This window comes from Syngnathus floridae, chromosome 19, assembly GCF_059516105.1.
Source record: "Syngnathus floridae isolate MCC-2025c chromosome 19, RoL_Sflo_1.0, whole genome shotgun sequence".
NCBI lineage: Eukaryota > Metazoa > Chordata > Actinopteri > Syngnathiformes > Syngnathidae > Syngnathus > Syngnathus floridae.
Genome location: NC_142431.1, coordinates 3,235,114 through 3,259,941, shown reverse-complemented (window position 1 = coordinate 3,259,941; position 24,828 = coordinate 3,235,114). Strand labels below are relative to the sequence as shown.

At 41.8% G+C, this 24,828-nt stretch overlaps 3 protein-coding genes across 5 annotated transcripts in view; 1 reads left to right on the top strand and 2 right to left on the bottom strand.

The window, feature by feature from the left end:
* Window positions 1-171: 171 nt before the first annotated feature.
* clu (clusterin) lies at window positions 172-5,116 on the bottom strand. Of its 2 annotated transcripts, XM_088362477.1 has the most exons (10): window positions 4,967-5,116; window positions 2,901-3,058; window positions 2,654-2,802; window positions 2,414-2,584; window positions 2,175-2,345; window positions 1,696-1,906; window positions 1,452-1,592; window positions 1,127-1,353; window positions 710-897; window positions 172-636 (listed from the first exon to the last, which is right to left on the bottom strand). In XM_088362477.1, exons 2-10 carry the CDS (start codon window positions 3,013-3,015, stop codon window positions 624-626), a joined length of 1,386 nt encoding a protein of 461 aa, XP_088218603.1. In that variant the 5' UTR covers window positions 3,016-3,058; window positions 4,967-5,116; the 3' UTR covers window positions 172-623. The 2 variants fall into 2 exon arrangements, with proteins under 2 accessions (XP_088218603.1, XP_088218604.1); XM_088362478.1 differs by lacking the exon at window positions 172-636 and having other exon boundaries at window positions 706-897.
* scara3 (scavenger receptor class A, member 3) lies at window positions 3,685-17,450 on the top strand. 2 transcript variants are annotated; one of them, XM_088362473.1, is made up of 12 exons: window positions 3,685-3,798; window positions 8,481-8,592; window positions 13,626-13,661; window positions 13,745-13,789; window positions 13,858-13,977; window positions 14,632-14,888; window positions 14,975-15,219; window positions 15,296-15,515; window positions 15,578-15,666; window positions 15,780-15,972; window positions 16,049-16,226; window positions 16,285-17,450. In XM_088362473.1, exons 2-12 carry the CDS (start codon window positions 8,586-8,588, stop codon window positions 16,758-16,760), a joined length of 1,866 nt encoding a protein of 621 aa, XP_088218599.1. In that variant the 5' UTR covers window positions 3,685-3,798; window positions 8,481-8,585; the 3' UTR covers window positions 16,761-17,450. The 2 variants fall into 2 exon arrangements, with proteins under 2 accessions (XP_088218599.1, XP_088218601.1); XM_088362475.1 differs by lacking the exon at window positions 3,685-3,798 and having other exon boundaries at window positions 8,235-8,592; window positions 14,632-14,712; window positions 14,779-14,888.
* ak7a (adenylate kinase 7a) overlaps window positions 7,042-24,828 on the bottom strand; it is a 30,261-nt gene continuing 12,474 nt past the window's right edge. Inside the window, exon 19 of the mRNA XM_088362472.1 lies at window positions 7,042-8,279. The gene's annotated coding sequence lies outside the window, so the exon portion shown is untranslated. The remainder of the gene's footprint in view (window positions 8,280-24,828) is intronic.

Sequence of the window (24,828 nt, the reverse complement as noted above, 5' to 3'; positions counted from 1 at the left end):
TTTCACAATGTGTTTTGAGAAGTAGGATAAAGCAGGGGCAACAAAGATCAACTGGAAAATACTGCGGAGGAAAGGTAATGCTCACTTTTGATGCCTTAATTTACAATGTATAAAATACTAACGATTTGAATTCATTAGTTTTTATTAACTGATATAAACACAACAAGAGACTATCTTTGAGAAGGTTTTATTTTTCTCTACGCATTGCTTTATCATCGCTAAGATTTAGCTTAGAGATACTCAACAGCAGGATTGATGTTTCATAACGATTAGTGCAGAATGATGCAAGCAACAGCCCAAAACATTTACTCGGAAATCTTTGACAAATTTACCGCATTACAATAAAGGATCAGTTTAATCTGCAGGTGTTAAGAGGTTAGGAGAACATTGTAGGACAGACTCTTGAAAGTCAGGCAGATTCATGGTCGTTGTCAGCTCAAAAAGCCTTTCTAGAGACGATCTACTAAATATTTTCTCTTCCAGCAGGACAAGGAGATGAACATACACCCTACGAGGGTTAAACCGTCGATTTGCGGAAGCAGGACTTGAGCGGAGGAGGCGCAGAGGAATCAGTGAGTCGCTGCAGGGTGTGTTTGGATCAAGCAGAATATGCACGATGCCCCCTATTTGGCAACACTGAAAGAGAAGAAAACTTGATTTTTACTTTCAGTTTCAATTCAATCTTAATATGATAATACAGGCTACTTACACAGTGATATCCTTATAGCGGTCCAATGCCTCCTGAGCCACCACCTCTGGGAACTTGGGGTCATTCCAAGGAATGTCACCCGGGACGTTCAAGTTCATAGGTGGTGATTTGAAGAGTTTGACGGACACTTTGGTGTCTGGCTGCTCAGGCTCCTCCCCGGGTCTCTCCACTGGATCCCTGGTGAGCACCTACAATAACAAAAAGTATTAAATTGTTGCAAAATGGTCATTTATCTGCTTTAGGAATGAATAACCTTGTAGTTAGAACATTTGGTTCAAAATGAGATATAGGAAAAATATTTTCGGCCAGATTTAATTGGAAAAATATTTTTAGGCCAGTCAGCAGATTTAATTGCAACAACCGCCCAAGTAGAACAAATAGAAAATCAAGATAGCTCAAGGTCAAATGTGTATTTACCGTCTCGACTTTAAAGAAGTCATCCTTGGCGTCAGTGTTGTTCGCCAGAGAAGATACCCATCCAAACTGCCTGTTGAACAGGTCCATGACGGTGGACGTGTTGAACATGTGCTCCTCGAAGTGCTTTAGGAGAGCGTTGTAGCGCTGAGTGAAGCGCTCTGCTATGGCCAGAGCCCTCTCCAGCTCCTCCTTCAGGGGACCTTCCAGGGGTTTCTTTCCAGAACAGTCTGTGAAGAAAACAGACAATTTTGAAATACCACTAAGCCATCCCTAACTGTGTTATTTTATTCATCATAATTATATTTTAATTAATTATACTACTTGCCGACATGTTCAATCTCTTTGCACTTCTGACACTCGTCGCGGAATTTGAGGCAGCCGGCTGAGTTGCGGCGAATCTCCCTGCAGGTCATGCTGCCGTCTCCGAAAGGTTTGGTGATGACCACGTCCTCGTTCACGCTGCCATCTGTGAGCACATGCAAAAAACACATTTCCAGTTTCATAGTTAATCTCCACATTGAAAAGTTTCCATCCTTTTCTAACCCTGGTGTTATTGTTCCAGAGCATACCTTCATTCGTGGGGACGTCTGTGTCAATGTCCAACATGGAACCAAAAGAGCTGAAGGGGTCTCTCCTACCAAAGCCCATCATGCTGGAGAACAAACCCTGAAAACTGGGGAAGGGTTCGTGGAAGAGCGAGTGGATGCTTCGACGCCAGCGAGATGGGAAGAAGTTGGGCAGGGTGAACGCCGGCGGGTTGTAATGCACGTGATCGGCTACCTGGAAAACATTGCCGACACCAAAAGATTCCAAGTAAGATTTTTTCCATCGTGATCTTATTTAAGAAAATAGAAATGGTATTTTATGAAATCAATTATAGTTGGTTAAATAATTATAATTACATTCTTTAAAAATAAAAATGCATTATAGTTTTATGGAAATAAATGTTTTGCCAAATATAAATGTATTCAGTTTTTCCTATTTAGTTAATTAAAAAGAAAGTAGCTATTTCTTATAAATTATAATTAAAAGAAATATAGCACCTTACCTTCATGCTGTCCGAAAATATGCCATCCACTCCGTCAGCCATCTCGGAGTATTTGTCTTCCAGCTCCTTAAACTCTTTGCTCTGACGTTGTCCTTCCTGCTCCAGGGTGTCCATCCTCTCCCCGTTGATCCAAATGGAGAAGGGAGACGTTCGGTTCAGTAAGTCCTCCAACTGTCGCAAAAACGAGACAGCTAAGTTATACCAAAATTCATAATACCGATAAGCCAGTGATATCTCACCTGGCGTCCCACCATCCCAGATCCACTGCTACATGTGCGGGAGTAATATTTGACGCAAGTTCTTTTCAGACATGGCTTGCATTCCTCCCACAGGGCCTTCATGGTCTCGTTACAGACCTCCTCCTGTTCCTGCAGCTTGGTCTCCATCTCCTGAGCAGCCATCATGGCCTCCTGCAACATCACAACAACTTCTGTTGAGGTCAGGGCTCTCAAGGACTTTGATGAGTAAACTGTCCATACATCTTTCTTCTGTTTGGTTTTCTCCAGCTCGTCCAAAACCTTCTTGTGGTCCTCTGACGATTTCTGCATCATGTTCTTCATCTCCTTGACGCCATTGATGGCATTCTCAATCTGCACATTTAGGTACTTCTCTCCCTCAAGTGAGATCTCTGCAGAGAAAAAACACGAGTATGGATTTATGCATTTTTAGTTCAATATTCCTCTTAGCAAAGTATACTTAATTTTACATGTGGCTAAAAGATCTTACGTTTGAGATTTTCATCGGTGGGAGGAACCAAGCAGTTGGCGCAGGCCAGAAAAAGAGCCACCAAAGCCAGCGACTTGGAGCCCTTCCTGATCTTCATCATCATCATCATTAACATCCTCTCCGACTCTTACAGGGTCAGCAGGTGTTGATGAGAAATGCTTGTGATGAAAAAAAAAACAGATCAGGTAAGATTTGAGTCAACGTTCTCCTTCCATATGCGATGCTGTTGTAATGTCATATTATAGACACTAGGTGGCTCTACATGCTTCTGATTTAAAGAAAAACATGATTGTTCCACCGTTCCACAAAAAAAAACGGTGAAAAGTTAATTCACTAACGCCAAACACTTCAGACTTTCTTATTTTTTTCAAAATAAAAGATACAATTCAGTTATTGTTACCGTCTTCCATTGCTGCTGACCCCTACCGAGATGCTCTCCACAATCATGACAAAGCGTGTGTGTGGCGTGAATGAATGTAACCATATCACCAGGACATCGTGTCCACACGCTGACCTTAGTGTTGAGTGTGACTTTCACCAAAGTGTAACTTTCCGCTGAGCGTTGCATAACTTGAACGGCAACCTTCTTCTCTGTTTATCCATTTCTGCTGATTAATCTGCTCTGCTGACCCTTAATTCTCCTTATTCAAACTCAGGTGACCTTTCATCAGAAGGTCACCCCTTCAAGAAACACTCATATAATTTACGTTACCTGGCAACACAGATGAAATCTGACTGGACAAAGAAAATAAATCATTTTTGAAATATAGATGGAATTAATTTGGCAATGTTTCACTATTCCAGACTGTTTGAGCATCTCTTGTATCTTCTGTGAACAGGTTTTGGAAGCAAAGAAATTCTTTCCATCTCTGTGGTGGCGTATGAGCTGGATAATGAGGTTAGTCTCCTACTCACAATTAAAATAGACACTTCATTATATTACTGCATGGTTGGATCATTTCCTTTTAGGCATCGTTAATGATGTAAAATCATCCAGACTGGGTGAGCTGCAAAGAGGGGGCGGGGGGGTGGAATGGGCGTAGGGGGTTACTAATGCCAACAAAAGCATCCAAAGTGTGGGAGAGTTAAACAGAGACAGTTGACAAAGAGGAAAGGGGGATGATTCACAATTCTGAGGCCGAGCCACGGGATTTAAAATAAAGGCTGCGTGCAGTGACGATGGTTACACAACACACAGAATGCAACATGCCAATCCAGATAAAAGCAAATAAAGTTCCATTTGCTTTGCAAAGTAAACCAAAACAAATATCATTTGAAGTTCTGTTTTGTTCCTGTGCTCTGGTTTCATCCCACATCCTAAAACCATTTTTTGAAGGTGTTTTTTTTTGTCAGAATTAAAAGAATAAAAACAAATTGTAATGACATATACTAGGTTTTGAATGACACATTTGTGTGGTTCATTTTGCTAAACGGACTTGTAATTATCTTGATCTAAAATAAGAATTAATATCGCCCTTTTCTTTTAATTCACCTTGCAAATGGAATACTGGTGTCCTCCTTTTGCACGCCCGGGGCGCTTTACGCACCCAAAGGACTAACTTGGTGCGTCATGTGCTTATACCACAATTAGACGGCCCTCAGAAATGACCCCCAAAATTCTCACTATCCACTGCTAAAATTTGGATTTAAATTAATGTTTTGATTTATCGATCTGCAAATACAGTACTGCTACTATATATATTTTGCATCTCTGTATACTGTACTGAATATGCTGCAATTGAATACGACATCATCGACTTTAATCCACTTGTTCTGATACAGAGATGGAGGTCACCCCCATGAGTAAGCAAAACAAACAAGTCATCAGTTCAACCAGGTGGCCTAGAATTCTGCATCTTACCACTACAGCATTTGAAACTAACTAAAATGCTTATGTAAGACATTCAAGTCACGAATATAACGTTTTAAAAAAATTCTGCAGGTTATGTGAGCTTCAGAATAATAATATTGATACTGCTCTCATTTTAATGTGCAAATAGATCAAGGATTTACTTTGCAAGCTGTATTGCTGCAGGTTGACTCAAATAAAAGAAGCTGATACTCACCTATGAGTGCGTCTTCAGGGTCCAGGACCAGGACGTCTGAAGCTGCTTTGCATCATTGCTGCTCTTATTTATACAGCAGCAGATAAAACTGGGACATGCAAACACGTGACTCATCTGACCGGTATTTTACCGCTACCTTCAATGCTGGAAGACTTTTCCGGTGATTCGCTTCAAAATAAAAGTAGATAAAGTGCATGCACACTATATAAAATGTCTAAATGTCATAGTGTTGGAGTTTTTAGAATAAAAAATATGTAAATGAAAGCATAAATTAGCTATACACTGACCAACCATTTAACAAATGTTTAATGTACATGTAAAATCATTTTGTATTTTTATCAGCAAATCAAATAACAATGATTCAATTCGATTAATTAATTTTAAAAATAAATAAATACAAGTTAATCTAATAAAAACTTAGACTAATGCAAAAAAAAAAAAAAAAAACACTGTCACCAGAACAGTGAGGACCACATATATATATAAAATTAATAATTTCACCATTTTTAAAATAAATTATACAAAAATGTTTATAAAACTCTAAGAGTGCCCTCGTTATGATTAATGTCCCATTTAAATCTTTTCATTTTAATTTAGCGGCTATTGTTATTTTGAAAATCAGCATACAATTTCCTATTGTTCGTCTGTGTACTTAACAACCAAGCGTCTGAAGACTTTTCCAGAAATGTCGTAATTTACCGGCAGCTGAAGACCGAACTGTGCACAAACATTAGATTCATGCTGCTGATGATGACGGTGACTCAGCATTTAATAATGCAACCAACTCGTCTCCAAAAACGTGCTATATGAAAAACAAAAAACCACAATCATTTGTGGACGAAAACACCCTCAACTAAATAGGGGAAAGTGGAAAATGTATTTGCCAAATTGCATTGGACTGCTTTTTGCACATTTTATTTTAACAATTCAAAGTATGCAAAGTGCATCGTATTTGTTGTATGTGTAAAAAAAAAAAAAAGAAAACCTTTCAACAGATTATAATGAAGACACTCGTGTACTTTCATTCATTCATTTAACGACAACTTACGTTATTTCTTATGTAAGTAGGAAAGGGAATGATGAATTTTCCAGTAAATTACCCTTAACTTGTTTTTCATGTGCAGAACTTGCACTTTTCAACTTTAGCAGGAATTGGATGTTATTAGCAAATGTGACACTAGAGGGCAGCAACTGTCAACGCTCACAGTTCGTAAAACTCAGACAAAACTTTAGAATATTGATATTTACTATTTATTTGAGGGCCACCTTTTGTGCTCAAGGCCCTTGTGTGTAATTATAATTTTAGTAAATTAAACAATTGATGCATATTTTGTTATACCAAATAGTATAGGAGTCTTTCTAATGTAAATGCTGATTAATAATGAACCTAAAATTAGCTTCAAAATATTTTTTTAGGATGCACTGGCTGGTAATATTGAAAATAATGTCCTTACTTTGATAAGAACTAATATATGATTTTGCAATTATATTTGTGCGTGTCATTATGACTGATAATGTTCCCTTATTTTACGTTTGCAGCAGTAACAAAACAATGTAAAAATACATCACTCCTTGTTCCCACAATCTTCCTTTCCAAGCATGTCTGCTCTCAATTTCTGACATGAGACAAAAATCAACTTTAATACTGGCATTCTTACAATGACATGCATATGCGCCTTTAATGGCGAGAGGTCGGAGAGCCATAGAACACATCTGGACTTTGCGTTTGTTGGTGTCAAATGCTTTAGCAGCCACAGATCCAGTGTGACTAAACCGAAAGTCTCTTGCGTGACACACTGCTGAATGTTGTTTTGCATTTTGCGTGTGTGTGTGTGCGTGTGAAGCAGTCCAGATGTTCCACAGAGGCTGTGGTTTTGTACAATCACAATCTTAAAGCTATTTACTAGCTTTTTTTGCTGTAAAATAGTCTTGTAAACTCATAGTTTTAGAAATACTACATACGTTTATATTAAAACATGAATATATTTGCATGAATATATTTGCAATAATGAATATGGTAAAATGATGCATTAACAATTGCATTGAATACTGCCACAGAATTTCACTTACATTTTAAATACTAAGTTATGTTTGCACCATGCAACTTTTCTTTCGATCTACGTATATCGCTATCCAATTAAATTTGACGTTTGTTTATGTGTGGCTCGAGCTGATGCGCTAACACTTCCTGTCCCTGGTGAATATGATTTTCTCTATATATTTTATTCAAATATTTTTGTCTGATAACTACTGGTTTGGAACTGCTCCAAATGATGTACAAGCTGTGTGCTTGCGTCATTTTTTTTTTTACTGCATCTAGGTGACCCACTTTAGGAGCCTGACCCACCATTTGAGAATAACGTCTCTAAACAAATGAAAATACGTCTTTGTCCAACTGGCCGAGCACTGAACTGAAACGTCTCCATGGTTGTTGATGAGGGTCTGGCTTAACTGATGGTATGGAGTTCAAAACAAATGCAAAGAGAACATCTTAATGAGGAACCTCTGGCACACGGCGCAATTATCACCAGGGCTTAATGGGCCCCGCGAGTGATATTGACTGCTGATTGGCTCCAGATGGACTTCTTAAAAAAAAAAACATTTGCATGATTCTGGTATCACTTTAGCTGCAGCTTTGTGTCGGGTGACATGCGTGAGCACGTTCTGGTCGGAATGTGGGCTGTTTTAGAAACGCGGCACGATACGATTCTTCATGATCAAAGGACAGCTGAGAGATGTTTGTCATGGAATACTTTTCTGGTTTGCATAATGGAGCATGAGGCCTCAGAGCATATGTGGGGATGTCGACGTCACCCGAAAAGGATGCTCGGTAAAATACAATTGGCTACAATCACTGCAAAGAATGAAGAGTATTAATAATGGGCTGCCCAGGATACGTTTCAGCCTTGCGAAAATATTTTCACTATTGTAACTTGATGTTCTAATTGCACCTGCTGTCAGATTTTGGGACTGCGCTCTGAGGTCAGCAAAAAATGAGAATAGTGCCAGATTGGAATTATAACTTTGGTACGTGCAGGTGTTCCCTTCAAGATATTTCCTAGTGTTACGTCCAAGGTGCTCATTCCTGTCGTGTCCAAACATTTGTTAGTCATTAACTCAGCCACAAAACACATGGGGCCTCCTTTTTTTTTTCCTTTTTTGGCCCAGTTCCAGACCCTCCCTCATGTTTCCAGTTTCTTTGTTTCCCTCTCTCTCTCTCCCCCACTCACTCGTTTTCTTCTTTCTTGCTTCCTCCCTCCCTCTGGAAGTTGCTCATGGATTCATTCTGCAGAGGTTTTAGTCTCCTCAGGCTCTGGATGGGAGAGGGATGAAAGCACAGAGCTCCAATCCAACGCACTTTTAGCGTTTCAAACACTCATCCAACGATCAAAGCACTATTAAACCGCAATATGTTTCATTTTAAGATGCAAATGAATTAGCACCATTTTGTAAACTCTATCAGAACATTGAGGACTTTTTCAACTTTTTTTTTTCTCCTGGAAAATGAATGTAGATGCCCGTTGACTACTTTGGCTTCACGAGCGGAGGAGGCGGCGACATCACCATCATCACAACCACGAGCATCAAGCTGAGCATCAGCGAGTCGAAGTGAGGAACCATGAAAGGTAAAGTGTGATAGGTGTGTGTATGATGTTGGGTTAGGGTTCATCTGCAAAATAGAGTAGTTAGCACATTCTGGGTGGAATCCAGATTTTATCTATTTGTACATAATTGGTCTAAAAAACTTTATTGTCTATACAATAAATTATCTTTATCTGTCTATGCCAGGCCGAAAAATTTTATGTTTATGTGACCTACAATTGGCTAGCAACCAATCTTAGGTGTACACCACCTGACCTGTCGTCACCTCGGATAGGCTCCAGCGTATCTCGTGAGGATGAGCAGAATGGAAAATAGCTAGCTGGGTATCCTAGCACGGCACCTACCATGCACCTGTGAAAATAGCACCTACTTATGTTTCACATTTAGAATCCTGAGAAAGTACTACTTTGTTGATCTTGGGTGTGAAACGAGTCTGTCAGCTTTTTAAATCTCTCATACGTCTTAGCTCTCCATTACTTTAACAAAAGTGTTGTGTGCCGTCGCCAAGTTTACCACATCTTGACTCCTCTTCAAGGGAGCAAGAGAACATAAGGTTTGAAGCAACATGGTATGAAGGCAAAATTTGCCAGGGGGCTTAGAAGAGGGCAGGATCATTATATGTTTCCCACACTAGCTTTGTGCTGAGCCACAAAGGTTTGACTGAAAGCCCAATGGAGACTTGAAGGATACAGTTGGGATGAGGAAGTGGGAGGAAATAACACATGTGGGCTAACAGCTTGAAATGATGTAAGCCTGTTTGCCATTGCAGGAAAAAAAAAAGAAAAGAAAAGCAGAGGCAACTGTAGTAGATTGATTGAGTACCAGCAGTTTGCTTTTTCTTTCCTAATACTGAATAAATATTTTTATATATGTTTAAGTTACTCAACCAATTGGTATTTAATTGCTCCACGGTGCAAGTAAGAATTAATTGAATGAGATCTACCTAGCAACAAGTGGCCAATCATGACAAAATAGTAATAATAATAATCAGGGATGTTTCATACCACTTTTTTTCAGTTGAAAATGGAATCAGAAAGGAAAGCAGTTAAAATTGTGGAATGATTGGCTCATAAAACAAAAAAGAAGTCCCAACAAATATCTTGGAGTCAGCCACTGCGTGTAAGTACCTCAAAACCAAAACTAATGTTTATTTGAACTCAAAATGTGAACTGTAGAAAAGCGCTTTTGAAAAAAAAAAAAGATTTAATGGTAAAAGTTTCCTGCTTGGTTTTACTTCAAAACAACCACAATTTTTGAGTATTCCAGTATTATTTTTAAAACCGTAATTCCAAATAAAAAATAAGGCCTGAATAGGCAAAAAAAAGTCCACAGTGAAGTAATTTAGTGTATACAGCACTATATATTTTTTCTTTCCAATGAAACAGATGGTTTGTGTCAAGTGATGGACTTTTAACATCTTCAAATAAACCCTCACCTCTTTCCAAACTTCCTTTGACCTTGAACTCCCAAGCCTGTGGAGCAGGACACCTCTGTTTGTTTCTAGTTGCTGTTAGTTTTGTAACCATGACAACCCAACCACGCTGTTTCCTCAATCCCTACCCGGATGTTTTAGATGTGCTTTACCAGTATAAACACGTAGGCGGAAATATATATCATCTAAATACCTGAGTGTAATCGACCTCTTCTGCAATCTACTATGTTTCCACAGACTGATTATAACAAGTTTCACATGATGTGAGCTCGTGTTTGGATTTGAACATTGCCAATAAATAGTAATCACCTCCATCTTGCTCTCCCTCGAGAATTCTGGGAGGTGGTAAAGTAGTCTGAAGCCACATGGCGGCACAGCCAATGAACTCAAAAGAACATGCTAAGTGTGTTCCTCAGCCAAAGACTACAGCAGCTATGTTGATGTGGTTTCCCAGAGTCTTTCTGAGGGGCGAGTCCAGCCCAGTTCACCCTGAGAAAAATATGCTGCCTCATACATTCCTTTCAGGGCTGGGGACAGAAGGGGCTTGCTGTGGGAGAAGGTCTGGATGATGGACAGGTTTGTTTGGGGAAAAAGTGAGCAAAGAACCCGTGGGTGCTCCTTACACTTTAAAGATCATATACATGACTTCCTAAAATAATGGCCTACTTTCCCCTCCCCCAAAAAGTCAATATGATTTTCTTAATTTCTTTTCTTCTGGAGATTGATTTGATCTGTTCAACTTTTAGCAAAGTTCAAGATTTGAGCAATGAAATCATGTTTGTAAAAAAAAAAAAAAAAAAAAAAAATCTTCTCCCCGAGGATTATTCTTGCTGCCAGAATATGCTGCCTCATACATTCCTCACAAGGCCAGAGGGGACTCGAAGTAGGAGATGCTCTGGATGATGGACAGACGTTCAGTTTGGGAAAGAGTGAGCAAAGAACCCCTGGGTACTGGACACAACTTAGTTCTTATATACATGCCTTCCTAAAATAATGGCCCTTGTCATTTTTAATAAATAAATAAAAAAAAAAAGGAACCAAATACTTCCAAACAGATGTTTTTTAGGAGACCACATTCACATTCCAGTCAAAAGACTCCCAAATAATCAACTGAGTCCAAACCTCTAATCTGACCTGGAGCATCTTTTGAGTTCTGCTTTCATTTACAACTGGGCAAGTAAAAAGATAAAGTTAGGAAAGAATAAAGATAATGTGCATAAGTCATACTTTTTTTTTTCTTTCTTTTCAATATTGGCTTAATGCTGCGTTTGCAAACATCGGATGGCTCAAATGACCGAAGTTGAATCATCATTTTTAGAAATTGTGTCTTCGGTTGTGGTTTACGGTTGCATGGAGTATGTCTGCCTTCACGTGCTTCCAAGCTTGATATTTTCATAGGTGTGTTTCACTGCCATGGAACACCATCTGGACCAGTTGCCCATTTGCAATAACACTAGGTTCGTGAAAAAAAAATCACCTTCACGGAAAGTTCCCCCAGCTGTGCATAAGAACGCTCAATTGTCTGGTGTGTCTATTATAAAATGATTTTCCGCATAATGTTACATTGGAGATCTTTGTTGATGAAATCGTATTAATTTGTAATAGGGATACTACTACAATTTTTGAAGAGTCGCCGATACCGATACAAAGTACCGATACTACTCATATTTTTGATAATGCATATAAAATCACAATAACTATCAAATATCCTCAAATATTAGCTGATTTTACAAGCTATATTGACTTATTACTTTGTTCCAAACTCAAACCAAGAACCTTCCAGAACAACTTACTATGTAAGAGAATTAGTTTCCCTGTGGTTGACATGATCATTTTCAGTTTTGTGGTCTTGTCTGGAACATAGATGTGAGCTCCTCATGCTTTTATGTGTTTTTTCTCTTGCTCTCGTCGAGTTCATCTGGTTTATGCTGGATCTTACATCTGCACTACGCCGACATAGGAAATGTTTCAATTTATTAGATTTAGGAAAAGACATTTTCCAGCTTTACACATACTGTAAGTCTTTTCAAGGCTAATTGTGCACTTGTTTTGCTCGCCATCCAGTTTTCCATCCATGGTTTGGACACGTCAGGGTTTGGTCTGCTCTGGATAATTAGAAATAACGTTACGTGTCAAGCTATAGTTTAATCTTTTAACAACTTGGCTGTAATGATAAAAATTGCTCTGTCCTCTGTGGCTATAATAGTTCAGGATGAATTAACTAAAAAAAGTTTCAAACTAACTCCATGGATTATTTTCTTGAGTGTTCTGTTCAAGCTGCTTATGTCATAACTATGCAAATGATTTAAAACGAGCTGAATATATTTTTAGTGGTTCCAATTGGTTTGGCCGTGACTTAGCTGTTTAGGTGTGACTTTGGACGGCCATGTTGTTGTGCCGCTGTTCTGTGAGTGTTGGACTTCTCCGCTTCCTCACTAACGAGTCAGACGGGAGGAGATTTTTTTTTTTTTTCCACAGGGAGGAATGAAAACATGAGCGACGGAGAAAAGGCTGGTGGAGGGTGGGAAGACTTGAAGAGCAGACAAATATTTGAGGGTGGATACCAATTTAGGTTATAAACAATGTGCTGATACTTTCAAATTTACACACAAGGTCCAAATAACCACAATAGTTAAGTGTTTGAGTTATGTGTTATTTTTCAGTCAAATATTTACATACTCGATTTGATTTTTTTTCTTCATTCTTGATCGTTATTATTTAATTGTGTGTAGTCCTTGTATAAATATTTCTGCAGGATGAGCAGACCTGATGCTGTTATCCAGTTACATTTGCTTACCTTATTGCACCAAACTGTTATTTTAACATTGTTTAACAAATACTAAATTCTTTCCCCAGTCTGTGCTGTTTCCAATTTCTCAAAACAGATTAATCATGAGTGAAGGCATCTCTAAGAGAAAGCCAGAAACAACAAAAACAAACAAGCAGTCCTCTTTTGATGTGATTTATGTTTTGGTGTCATAGTAATTAATTTTCCATAAAAAAGTGCCTATGTTCACTTCTAGCCTGTAACATAAACCATTACATAATGATAATTTAGCAGTTTAACAGTTTCTCGTCAGCTGCCCGCCTCTCTACTGGAACGTTTTGAAGGTTTCCTTGTAGGTCTGCTGTGTGGTTTCATTACCTGACATCATGTGCACATGTTCCAGTGTGTGACTTGTGTTTGTGTGTGCTGTTCCAATTAAAACATGACAGCCAGGTACCATGACTTTTTAAAACCCCTGTCTGGTTCATTTGATGTCGTGGTGGAGCTCACTGCTCTTTTCAACAGTGTGATTGCAAATATAATGGTTGTTGTATTTTATTTTACTTTATTTTATTTTCATCCATCCATCTTCTAACGCTTATTTGGGTTAGGGTTAGGTATTTTATTTTATTTTGTTATATTTTATTGTATTTCATTTCATTTTATTTTTATTTTATTTCATTTTATTTTATTTTATATCCAGGACAAAAAGGACTGGCGCTTCATCACCACTAGGGGTCTATCTGTGCACAGGCCTGAACAAACCATGCCGATAGAGCAGCTGATTAAAAGTATTTATTTTCGTCATGATAGAAAAATATGTGCTTCTTACATGTTTGTCTTTGTTTCCTCCACAGACAGCTACGGAGGATATGAGAATCAGCTTTTTAAAGGTAATCTTAAAGTTGTCATGTCTGTCGTTTGTTATGATGCTGCTAAGGTGTGATTAAACAAAACACGACATGTGGTTTTGCAGAAGAGGAGCTCAATGGCGAGGAAGAGGACATCCCTCCGTTCAGAGGTGACACATAATAGATTCGCAAATCTTGATTGTATATAGCTGCACAATCTACGTGATGATGTGTTCAGGTCGCACAAGAGGAGGATGTGTGAGATGCCAGCAGAGCCATTCTCTCCAACTGGCTGTCAAAGTCCTTTATGCGTTAGTCGTGTTCCTCATCATCACTGTCGTAGTTCTGGCATCACTAGGTGAGTCAACCATAACGATGGTCAACAGCTTCCAGAGAACAATGAATATAATTGATGGCTTGTGAGAGCTTACTTAACTCCCACATATCAAACAAACGTGCGTCATGTTTTTTACCTGACATCTGCAGATGTTTTACACATCAGCGTCACCCTTTTATTGGTCAGAGCAGTAAATCGGAATAATTTATTATCACTCACATCTCAGGTGGGGGTTGGTAAAGCTTGGTGCTGACATCAAATCGAAAAAAAAAACGATCACTCAAGACAAGCTAAGAATGTAAGTGATAGAGAAACTCGAAATCACTATAAGTTCAAGGATTCATTCCAAAACCTCTACAATTGCTGAGTCATCAATTCCGGAAGCTTTGTGAGTCTTACGGTCAGAAGAGCCGAGCAAACAGGTGGTGTGTGCGCACCACATGTGGACACGTTTATCCATCACTCCCCTGAGTCAGCGCTTATGATGCGGAAACGATTTGAAAACACACACCGTTCACTCAAAAAGTATTTGAGCACTCTTTCGGGATATTCGTGGGGGGTTTGAGGAACTACACAGCTACATGAACCTGCTCTCATCAGTCATATGGCTGCCATGTTTATTGTTTTGGTTTGACTTTAAAGTATCTTGATGCATTTTCCCCAAACTTCCTCCAGTTTTTAGGAAGGTGGACTATCTTTCTGAAGAAGAGTTAGTCTATGAAAAGAAGATCACCAGCGCTCAGAAAGTCATGGATGGTAAAGCTTTGATATTGTCCATCATAAAAAACTTCTGTTCCATAACTTCCTATTTTGATTTCACAGAAATCAGTAACTGCTCAGGCTGTCTGGATGTGACTCTATACAGTGAGGAGATAAGTCGACTCAAGCAGGAGTTCGAGGACATCCAAAAAATGTTACTGGGACAAGAGCAGGTATGTTGGGTCGCAATGGAATTTTAAGGTACCATAAAATCCCATCAAGGCTTCACCAAATAATCATTCCTTGGTTTATCACTCAGGTCTTGGATCAAGCTTCTCAAACCCAAACCAAGCTAACAGCCACTAGTAAACAGCTTAGCACAGATATGCAGAGCCACGTCATGTCCATTAAATTTCTCAACCAGTTGCTGGTGGGATACCAAGACCAGGTGGATGGTTGGAAGGACGTGCTGGAGGAAACGGCAGAGCGAATGAAAACTCTGACAGAAGATCAGTATGATGTCAAAGCTACTGCGCAGCAAATCAACACCACAGTGGCACTTAGGTGTGTGAAAAATATCAATCGTAAATTTCCTGCTTACATCTCAGGAAATCATTTATCTGTCATCTATCCTCTCTAGTACTATGTGGATTGATGCCCTGCAGAAAAAATCAGATGAGGAGACTCTGGTCCTTCAGAAGTTGACAAACGACTGGCAGAACTACAGTCAAGTTCTGGGCTTGATTAAATCCAATGCGAGCAGCAACACCCAAATCTTACGGTCCCTGCAAAATAATGTCGTCGCGGACCACCAGAGAATCTCCATGTACTCGGAGATGTACCACGAGCACATTCGGCTGGTGTGTGTCTGAATCAAATGTTGTCAAAGATGGTGTGGTGTCTAAGATGATTTCCTTTTCAGATAATGAACCTCCAGGTGCAACTCGACAACATCACATCTTTCATGGATGAACATGAGGAGAACATGCATGACCTGCACTACCATTCCAAGTATGTTTATTCTTCTCCACTTCATGAATCAGTTCTACACCCATCTGCGAGAGATAATTATGAAATGATCTAACGGCAGTAAATTTAAAGCCTCACTTAATTATCATCGTTAGATACTACGAAAACCGGACTGGAGAACGTTTCTCTGCCTTGGATGGGCGTCTGAACTCTATTGAGATGGAAATAGAAACGATATCGTCCAGCATCAATGCCACCGTCAGTCATGTCCAGAGCATGTACAAGTACATCAACGTTGAGAGCTCCACTTGCCAGAGTCGCCTAAGCAGACAAATGGAAGATATGCAGGTTGGGACAACACGGAACCAGAGTGATGGTTTCAAACATTTTGATGGCTTTGCTTTTCTATCCCGACCTCTTGCAGAACTTAAACAGCAGCATCTTGTTACTCCTTACCTCGGCGGACGCACTGAAGCAGGAGAACACATTGTTAAATGTCCGTTTGGATGTAGATGTCAGGAACTTGTCCATGGTGATGGAGGAGATGAAGTTGGTGGATACCCACCATACACAACTGATCAAGAATTTCACAATAATAAAAGGTAGGGTTAGTGTTGTGCTTAGAAAATCACAAATCTTCATGAAACTATCCACCAACAGGTGCTCCAGGACTGCCCGGCCCTAAAGGTAACCGTGGAGAGATTGGCTTAAAAGGACCTCAAGGATATACCGGCAGCAAAGGTGAGCGAGGCCCGATAGGAGGCCGTGGCGTGCAAGGAGAAAAGGGCTCTTCTGGGCCCAGAGGCGCAGCTGGTCAATCTGGCCTTAGTGGCAATAGAGGAATGGTAGGTGTCACAGGACCCAAGGGCGCCCCTGGTCAACCAGGACCACGTGGTGAAAAGGGCCAGAAAGGCGATATGGGTCCACTTGGTAAAAGTGGAATCCCAGGAACGAGAGGTCCATCAGGGATCCAGGGCCAAACAGGACTACCGGGTATAATTGGACCACCAGGGCCTAAAGGGAAACCAGGACCAGCTGGGCCTCCTGGACCGCCAGGAACCCCTGGATCTCCAGGAGTGCAACATACCCATGATCAATCCAGGACGCAGCAGAGTAGCCAACGGGCTACACAGTAACAGCTTAGACAAGGACTCAGAAGAGCTAAAAGGAGCACAAAGAAACAATTGAAGAAGTGCTTCTCAAGTAAATGCCAAAGACCTGACATTTGAAGATGATGAAGAAGAATTTTCTCAACTATGTTAGATGGCACTAACTACAGACTGATCATCATCATACACATTGTGGTCGGTACTGAACTTGAATGTAGTGGGGGGGATGAAGATTGTTGATTTCAAAAGTGGTCTACATCTATGATATATATGCCGACACACTTTTCTTTGAAGGGTGGCACTTTAATGGTTCTATCTTAGAAAATGAATACATTTGTCATTTTGCGGGTTTTTGGAGCAGGTACTCCGAAGATGTGTTAAACAGATGATTGAGGAATTTAGAAAGAATTAAAAATGGTCTACTACAATGCTGTTTAAAAGCAAAGGTACAATTAGTTTGACAACATTTGTTTTTTATTCAGTTGAATTTGTGAACAAACGTCGTTGACGCTAAGGCTAACCTCTCACCATGAATGCTATAGATAGCATCATTCATAATAATGAGCCTTTCTCTTCATATGGGAACGAGGTCTGTAGTTTTTTGTCAACTGACTGAAAAGTGCACCATATATTAGCACAATTTGTACTTCTGGAGTTTCATGTTACACTGAACAAAATCTTTTATATCAAAGAAATAAAACAAATACCAATAGAGAATCCTACTATTTTTTTAAAACGGAGTGTTGTCATGAAATGCAACTGGCTTGCATTGAACAATAAAAGTAGACATTTAAGCGGTGGTCTTGCTTGTATCGGACTTGCAGAACAATGTTATTGTTACCCTCTGAAGGAAAGGGAGCGGCCTTATTATTAACACAAAACACATGTCAGAGCCCCCCCTACCCCATCCCACATTTTTCTGCCAGACTTGAATAGACTGTCAAAGAATTGCATTGTGCCAGTGACTGCCAAAAAAATAACATTACATAATGTAGTGTAATGTATATACGACTGGAACGTAAATTTAAGCAGGACATTTTTTATGCCCTAATGTCATGCTGATATCTCCATTTACAAATCGTGGCAATTTTCTTCTCTTTGCTTTTCATTACATTTGAAATCTTCACCCCTCTTTCACCCAATTGCCATGAACAACGACAGGGATTTTTTAAGCTTTCATTCACATCACTTAAGTGTATAAGTGATAGGGTTAGGGGTTAGGGTTTCAAAGTAGGGTTTGAAACTAGGGTTAGGGGTTCAAAGTAGGATTTAAACTAGGGTGAGGGGTTCAAAGTAGGATTTAAACTAGGGTTTAGGGTTTCAAAGTATGGTTTAAAACTAGGTTAGGGTTTCAAAGTAGGGTTTAAAACTAGGGTTAGGGTTTCAAAGTAGGATTTAAAACTAGGGTTAGGGTTTCAAAGTAGGATTTAAACTTCTACCATTTTTATAGTCTCCAGTATGACCCGGCTGGGATTCGAACCCACAACCTCCCAATCGCAGGGCGGACACTCTAACACAAGGCCACTGAGCTGGTAAACACTGTTGTATAGTAGTATACAGTTTTTAAATAACGTGTATGCATACATATGCCTAAATACTGTTATCCAATATATCTACTGCAATTTCACATTAGATTGCTGGTTTGAAATTTACTTTTAATATTATTTTTAATCAACATTTATGTTAAAACTTGTCTGGTGTTTTATTCCTTGTTTCTTTATTCGCCAATTAAAACATAAAAATCAGACATTTGGTTAACTGCTTCTTTATATGGCAATATGTGTAGGTCCACCTCATGGACACTTCAATAGGTACACTACCCGAGGTTAAAAAAAAGAATAAAAATTGCACAATGAAAGCACATCTAGATATATTTTCCCACCTGGGATCGAACCAGGTTCTTACCGAGCAAGAGTCCACATCACTAACCAGTCGGCTATTTCGACCTGGCAGCTCATTGTCGTCTTCACTGTTTTGTACTAGTGATGTGCATTCCAGTTTTTGAACTAAATCTTTAGAATCGGTTCACTCAAAATATTTGTTCAAAAGAATCGTTCACCGAATCGTTTTCTACCTTTTCTTATTTATTTATTTTTATTTTTTTTACCTCGTGTAGTGTACCAGAATATCCCATAATTAACTGCCTAAATAATTGTGAATAATTTAAAATGATTCTGCTTGTTAGTACCTACGCGCAAAATGGAAAGAAATAAGATATTCTAACCAGAGATTGCATTGACCTAATTTTCACATGGTCCTTGTTTACATTTTGCATTTGACACTGACAGCTGTCAAGTGCCACGTTAGGGCTCTTGTGTAAGTTTTATTTGTTATGGGTTTTCTTTTGTAAGTTTAACTTTGGGTACTTCGAAAGTGTCATTTTAAATTGTACTTTGCTAGGTGTTCGTGTACACAATGTGTCGTGATGACTTCTGCTGTAGGGTCTTCACTGATCTATTCGCTTGTGAGCTGCTCCATAAAACCATTCATGTTCCATGAGAAGTGAGCGAGCATTCCATAGGGTAGTGGTTAGTTCTCTGGGCTCTCACCCCAGCGACCTGGGTTCGAATCTCAGCGGGACCTATAAAATTTTATCATAGAAAACACGGTTGCTTGTGTGCTGGCCCATATAACCATACACCTTAGACCACCATACACTTAGGGTTAGTTTTAAAGCTAGGGTTAGGGTTAGAGCTGGGCTTCGGGTTAGAGCTAGGTTTAGGGTTAGAGTTAGGGTTAGAGCTATGGTTAGAGCTAGAGCTAGGGTTAGGGTTAGGGTTTGTGGTAGGCTTGCTCTCGCTTTTGCTGTGCTTAGGGTTAGGCTTGCTCTTGCTGTGCTTAGGGTTAGGGTTTGTGTTAGGCTTGCTCTCGCTTTTGCTGTGTTTAGGCTTAGGGTTAGGCTTGCTCTTGCTGTGCTTAGGGTTAGGGTTTGTGTTAGGCTTAGGCTTGCTTCTGCTGTGCTGAGGCTTAGGGTTAGGCTTGCTCTTGCTGTGGTTAGGGTTAGGGTTTGTGTTAGGCTTAGGCTTGCTTTTGCTGTGCTGAGGCTTAGGGTTAGGCTTGCTCTTGCTGTGGTTAGGGTTAGGGTTAGGGTTTGTGTGAGGATTAGGCTTGCTTTTGCTGTGCTGAGGCTTAGGGTTAGGCTTGCTCTTGCTGTAGTTAGGGTTAGGGTTAGGGTTTGTGTAAGGCTTAGGCTTGCTTTTGCTCTGCTGAGGCTTAGGGTTAGGCTTGCTCTTGCTGTGGTTAGGGTTAGGGTTAGGGTTTGTGTTAGGCTTAGGCTTGCTTTTGCTGTGCTGAGGCTTAGGGTTAGGCTTGCTCTTGCTGTGGTTAGGGTTAGGGTTAGGGTTTGTGTTAGGCTTAGGCTTGCTTTTGCTGTGCTGAGGCTTAGGGTTAGGCTTGCTCTTGCTGTGGTTAGGGTTAGGGTTAGGGTTTGTGTAAGGCTCAGGCTTGCTTTTGCTGTGCTGAGGCTGAGGGTTAGGCTTGCTCTTGCTGTGGTTAGGGTTAGGGTTTGTGTGAGGCTTAGGCTTGCTTTTGCTGTGCTGAGGCTTAGGGTTAGGCTTGCTCTTGCTGTGGTTAGGGTTAGGGTTAGGGTTTGTGTTAGGCTTAGGCTTGCTTTTGCTGTGCTGAGGCTTAGGGTTAGGCTTGCTCTTGCTCTGGCTAGGGTTAGGGTTTGTGTTAGGCTTAGGCTTGCTTTTGCTGTGCTGAGGCTTAGGGTTAGGCTTGCTCTTGCTGTAGTTAGGGTTAGGGTTAGGGTTTGTGTAAGGCTTAGGCTTGCTTTTGCTGTGCTGAGGCTTAGGGTTAGGCTTGCTCTTGCTGTGGTTAGGGTTAGGGTTAGGGTTTGTGTAAGGCCTAGGCTTGCTTTTGCTGTGCTGAGGCTTAGGGTTAGGCTTGCTCTTGCTGTGGTTAGGGTTAGGGTTAGGGTTTGTGTTAGGCTTAGGCTTGCTTTTGCTGTGCTGAGGCTTAGGGTTAGGCTTGCTTTTGCTGTGCTGAGGCTTAGGGTTAGGCTTGCTCTTGCTGTGGTTAGGGTTAGGGTTAGGGTTTGTGTAAGGCTCAGGCTTGCTTTTGCTGTGCTGAGGCTGAGGGTTAGGCTTGCTCTTGCTGTGGTTAGGGTTAGGGTTTGTGTGAGGCTTAGGCTTGCTTTTGCTGTGCTGAGGCTTAGGGTTAGGCTTGCTCTTGCTGTGGTTAGGGTTAGGGTTAGGGTTTGTGTTAGGCTTAGGCTTGCTTTTGCTGTGCTGAGGCTGAGGGTTAGGCTTGCTCTTGCTGTGGTTAGGGTTAGGGTTAGGGTTTGTGTTAGGTTTAGGCTTGCTTCTGCTGTGCTGAGGCTTAGGGTTAGGCTTGCTCTTGCTGTGGTTAGGGTTAGGGTTAGGGTTTGTGTTAGGCTTAGGCTTGCTTTTGCTGTGCTGAGGCTTAGGGTTAGGCTTGCTCTTGCTCTGGCTAGGGTTAGGGTTTGTGTTAGGCTTAGGCTTGCTTTTGCTGTGCTGAGGCTTAGGGTTAGGCTTGCTCTTGCTGTAGTTAGGGTTAGGGTTAGGGTTTGTGTAAGGCTTAGGCTTGCTTTTGCTGTGCTGAGGCTTAGGGTTAGGCTTGCTCTTGCTGTGGTTAGGGTTAGGGTTAGGGTTTGTGTAAGGCCTAGGCTTGCTTTTGCTGTGCTGAGGCTTAGGGTTAGGCTTGCTCTTGCTGTGGTTAGGGTTAGGGTTAGGGTTTGTGTTAGGCTTAGGCTTGCTTTTGCTGTGCTGAGGCTTAGGGTTAGGCTTGCTTTTGCTGTGCTGAGGCTTAGGGTTAGGCTTGCTCTTGCTGTGGTTAGGGTTAGGGTTAGGGTTTGTGTAAGGCTCAGGCTTGCTTTTGCTGTGCTGAGGCTGAGGGTTAGGCTTGCTCTTGCTGTGGTTAGGGTTAGGGTTAGGGTTTGTGTGAGGCTTAGGCTTGCTTTTGCTGTGCTGAGGCTTAGGGTTAGGCTTGCTCTTGCTGTGGTTAGGGTTAGGGTTAGGGTTTGTGTGAGGCTTAGGCTTGCTTTTGCTGTGCTGAGGCTTAGGGTTAGGCTTGCTCTTGCTGTGGTTAGGGTTAGGGTTAGGGTTTGTGTTAGGCTTAGGCTTGCTTTTGCTGTGCTGAGGCTTAGGGTTAGGCTTGCTCTTGCTGTGGCTAGGGTTAGGGTTTGTGTAAGGCTTAGGCTTGCTTTTGCTGTGCTGAGGCTTAGGGTTAGGCTTGCTCTTGCTGTGGTTAGGGTTAGGGTTTGTGTAAGGCTTAGGCTTGCTTTTGCTGTGCTGAGGCTTAGGGTTAGGCTTGCTCTTGCTGTGGTTAGGGTTAGGGTTTGTGTTAGGCTTAGGCTTGCTTTTGCTGTGCTGAGGCTTAGGGTTAGGCTTGCTCTTGCTGTGGTTAGGGTTAGGGTTAGGGTTTGTGTTAGGCTTAGGCTTGCTTTTGCTGTGTTGAGGCTTAGGGTTAGGCTTGCTCTTGCTGTGGTTAGGGTTAGGGTTAGGGTTTGTGTTAGGCTTAGGCTTGCTTTTGCTGTGCTGAGGCTTAGGGTTAGGCTTGCTCTTGCTGTGGTTAGGGTTAGGGTTAGGGTTTGTGTTAGGCTTGCTTCTGCTGTGCTGAGGCTGAGGGTTAGGCTTGCTCTTGCTGTGGTTAGGGTTAGGGTTAGGGTTTGTGTTAGGCTTAGGCTTGCTTCTGCTGTGCTGAGGCTGAGGGTTAGGCTTGCTCTTGCTGTGGTTAGGGTTAGGGTTTGTGTAAGGCTTAGGCTTGCTTTTGCTGTGCTGAGGCTTAGGGTTAGGCTTGCTCTTGCTGTGGTTAGGGTTAGGGTTTGTGTTAGGTTTAGGCTTGCTTCTGCTGTGCTGAGGCTTAGGGTTAGGCTTGCTCTTGCTGTGGTTAGGGTTAGGGTTAGGGTTTGTGTTAGGCTTAGGCTTGCTTTTGCTGTGTTGAGGCTTAGGGTTAGGCTTGCTCTTGCTGTGGTTAGGGTTAGGGTTAGGGTTTGTGTTAGGCTTAGGCTTGCTTTTGCTGTGCTGAGGCTTAGGGTTAGGCTTGCTCTTGCTGTGGTTAGGGTTAGGGTTAGGGTTTGTGTTAGGCTTGCTTCTGCTGTGCTGAGGCTGAGGGTTAGGCTTGCTCTTGCTGTGGTTAGGGTTAGGGTTAGGGTTTGTGTTAGGCTTAGGCTTGCTTCTGCTGTGCTGAGGCTGAGGGTTAGGCTTGCTCTTGCTGTGGTTAGGGTTAGGGTTAGGGTTTGTGTTAGGTTTAGGCTTGCTTCTGCTGTGCTGAGGCTTAGGGTTAGGCTTGCTCTTGCTGTGGTTAGGGTTAGGGTTAGGGTTTGTGTTAGGCTTAGGCTTGCTTTTGCTGTGCTGAGGCTTAGGGTTAGGCTTGCTCTTGCTGTGGTTAGGGTTAGGGTTAGGGTTAGGGTTTGTGTTAGGCTTAGGCTTGCTTTTGCTGTGCTGAGGTTTAGGGTTAGGCGTGCTCTTGCTGTGGTTAGGGTTAGGGTTAGGGTTTGTGTTAGGCTTAGGCTTGCTTTTGCTGTGCTGAGGCTGAGGGTTAGGCTTGCTCTTGCTGTGGTTAGGGTTAGGGTTAGGGTTTGTGTTAGGCTTGCTTCTGCTGTGCTGAGGCTGAGGGTTAGGCTTGCTCTTGCTGTGGTTAGGGTTAGGGTTAGGGTTTGTGTAAGGCTCAGGCTTGCTTTTGCTGTGCTGAGGCTGAGGGTTAGGCTTGCTCTTGCTGTGGTTAGGGTTAGGGTTTGTGTTAGGCTTAGGCTTGCTTTTGCTGTGTTGAGGCTTAGGGTTAGGCTTGCTCTTGCTGTGGTTAGGGTTAGGGTTAGGGTTTGTGTTAGGCTTAGGCTTGCTTTTGCTGTGCTGAGGCTGAGGGTTAGGCTTGCTCTTGCTGTGGTTAGGGTTAGGGTTAGGGTTTGTGTTAGGCTTAGGCTTGCTTCTGCTGTGCTGAGGCTGAGGGTTAGGCTTGCTCTTGCTGTGGTTAGGGTTAGGGTTAGGGTTAGTGCTAGGCTTAGGCTTGCTTCTGCTGTGCTGAGGCTTAGGGTTAGGCTTGCTCTTGCTGTGGTTAGGGTTAGGGTTAGGGTTAGGGTTTGTGTTAGGCTTAGGCTTGCTTTTGCTGCAAGAGCAAGCCTAACCCTCAGCCTCAGCACAGCAGAAGCAAGCCTAACACAAACCCTAACCCTAACCCTAACCACAGCAAGAGCAAGCCTAACCCTAAGCCTCAGCACAGCAGAAGCAAGCCTAAGCCTAACACAAACCCTAACCCTAACCCTAACCACAGCAAGAGCAAGCCTAACCCTCAGCCTCAGCACAGCAGAAGCAAGCCTAAGCCTAACACAAACCCTAACCCTAACCCTAACCACAGCAAGAGCAAGCCTAACCCTCAGCCTCAGCACAGCAAAAGCAAGCCTAAGCCTAACACAAACCCTAACCCTAACCCTAACCACAGCAAGAGCACGCCTAACCCTAACCCTAACCACAGCAAGAGCAAGCCTAACCCTAAGCCTCAGCACAGCAGAAGCAAGCCTAAGCCTAACACAAACCCTAACCCTAACCCTAACCACAGCAAGAGCAAGCCTAACCCTAAGCCTCAGCACACCAAAAGCAAGCCTAACACAAACCCTAACCCTAACCCTAACCACAGCAAGAGCAAGCCTAACCCTCAGCCTCAGCACAGCAAAAGCAAGCCTAAGCCTAACACAAACCCTAACCCTAACCCTAACCACAGCAAGAGCACGCCTAACCCTAAACCTCAGCACAGCAAAAGCAAGCCTAAGCCTAACACAAACCCTAACCCTAACCCTAACCACAGCAAGAGCAAGCCTAACCCTAAGCATCAGCACAGCAAAAGCAAGCCTAAGCCTAACACAAACCCTAACCCTAACCCTAACCACAGCAAGAGCAAGCCTAACCCTAAGCCTCAGCACAGCAAAAGCAAGCCTAAGCCTCACACAAACCCTAACCCTAACCCTAACCACAGCAAGAGCAAGCCTAACCCTCAGCCTCAGCACAGCAAAAGCAAGCCTGAGCCTTACACAAACCCTAACCCTAACCCTAACCACAGCAAGAGCAAGCCTAACCCTCAGCCTCAGCACAGCAGAAGCAAGCCTAACACAAACCCTAACCCTAACCCTAACCACAGCAAG

Bases quoted from the DNA above. Each gene is read 5' to 3' on its own strand.
- clu (XM_088362477.1), bottom strand. From the start codon at position 3,015: ATGTTAATGATGATGATGATGAAGATCAGGAAGGGCTCCAAGTCGCTG. The intron at 2,803-2,900 runs GTAAGATCTTTT...TTTTCTCTGCAG, and splicing joins CACCGATGAAAATCTCAAAC to AGATCTCACTTGAGGGAGAG. The intron at 2,585-2,653 runs GTATGGACAGTT...GTGATGTTGCAG, and splicing joins AAACCAAACAGAAGAAAGAT to GAGGCCATGATGGCTGCTCA.
- scara3 (XM_088362473.1), top strand. The intron at 13,662-13,744 runs GTAATCTTAAAG...GTGGTTTTGCAG, and splicing joins TGAGAATCAGCTTTTTAAAG to AAGAGGAGCTCAATGGCGAG. The intron at 15,516-15,577 runs GTGTGTGTCTGA...TTTCCTTTTCAG, and splicing joins ACCACGAGCACATTCGGCTG to ATAATGAACCTCCAGGTGCA.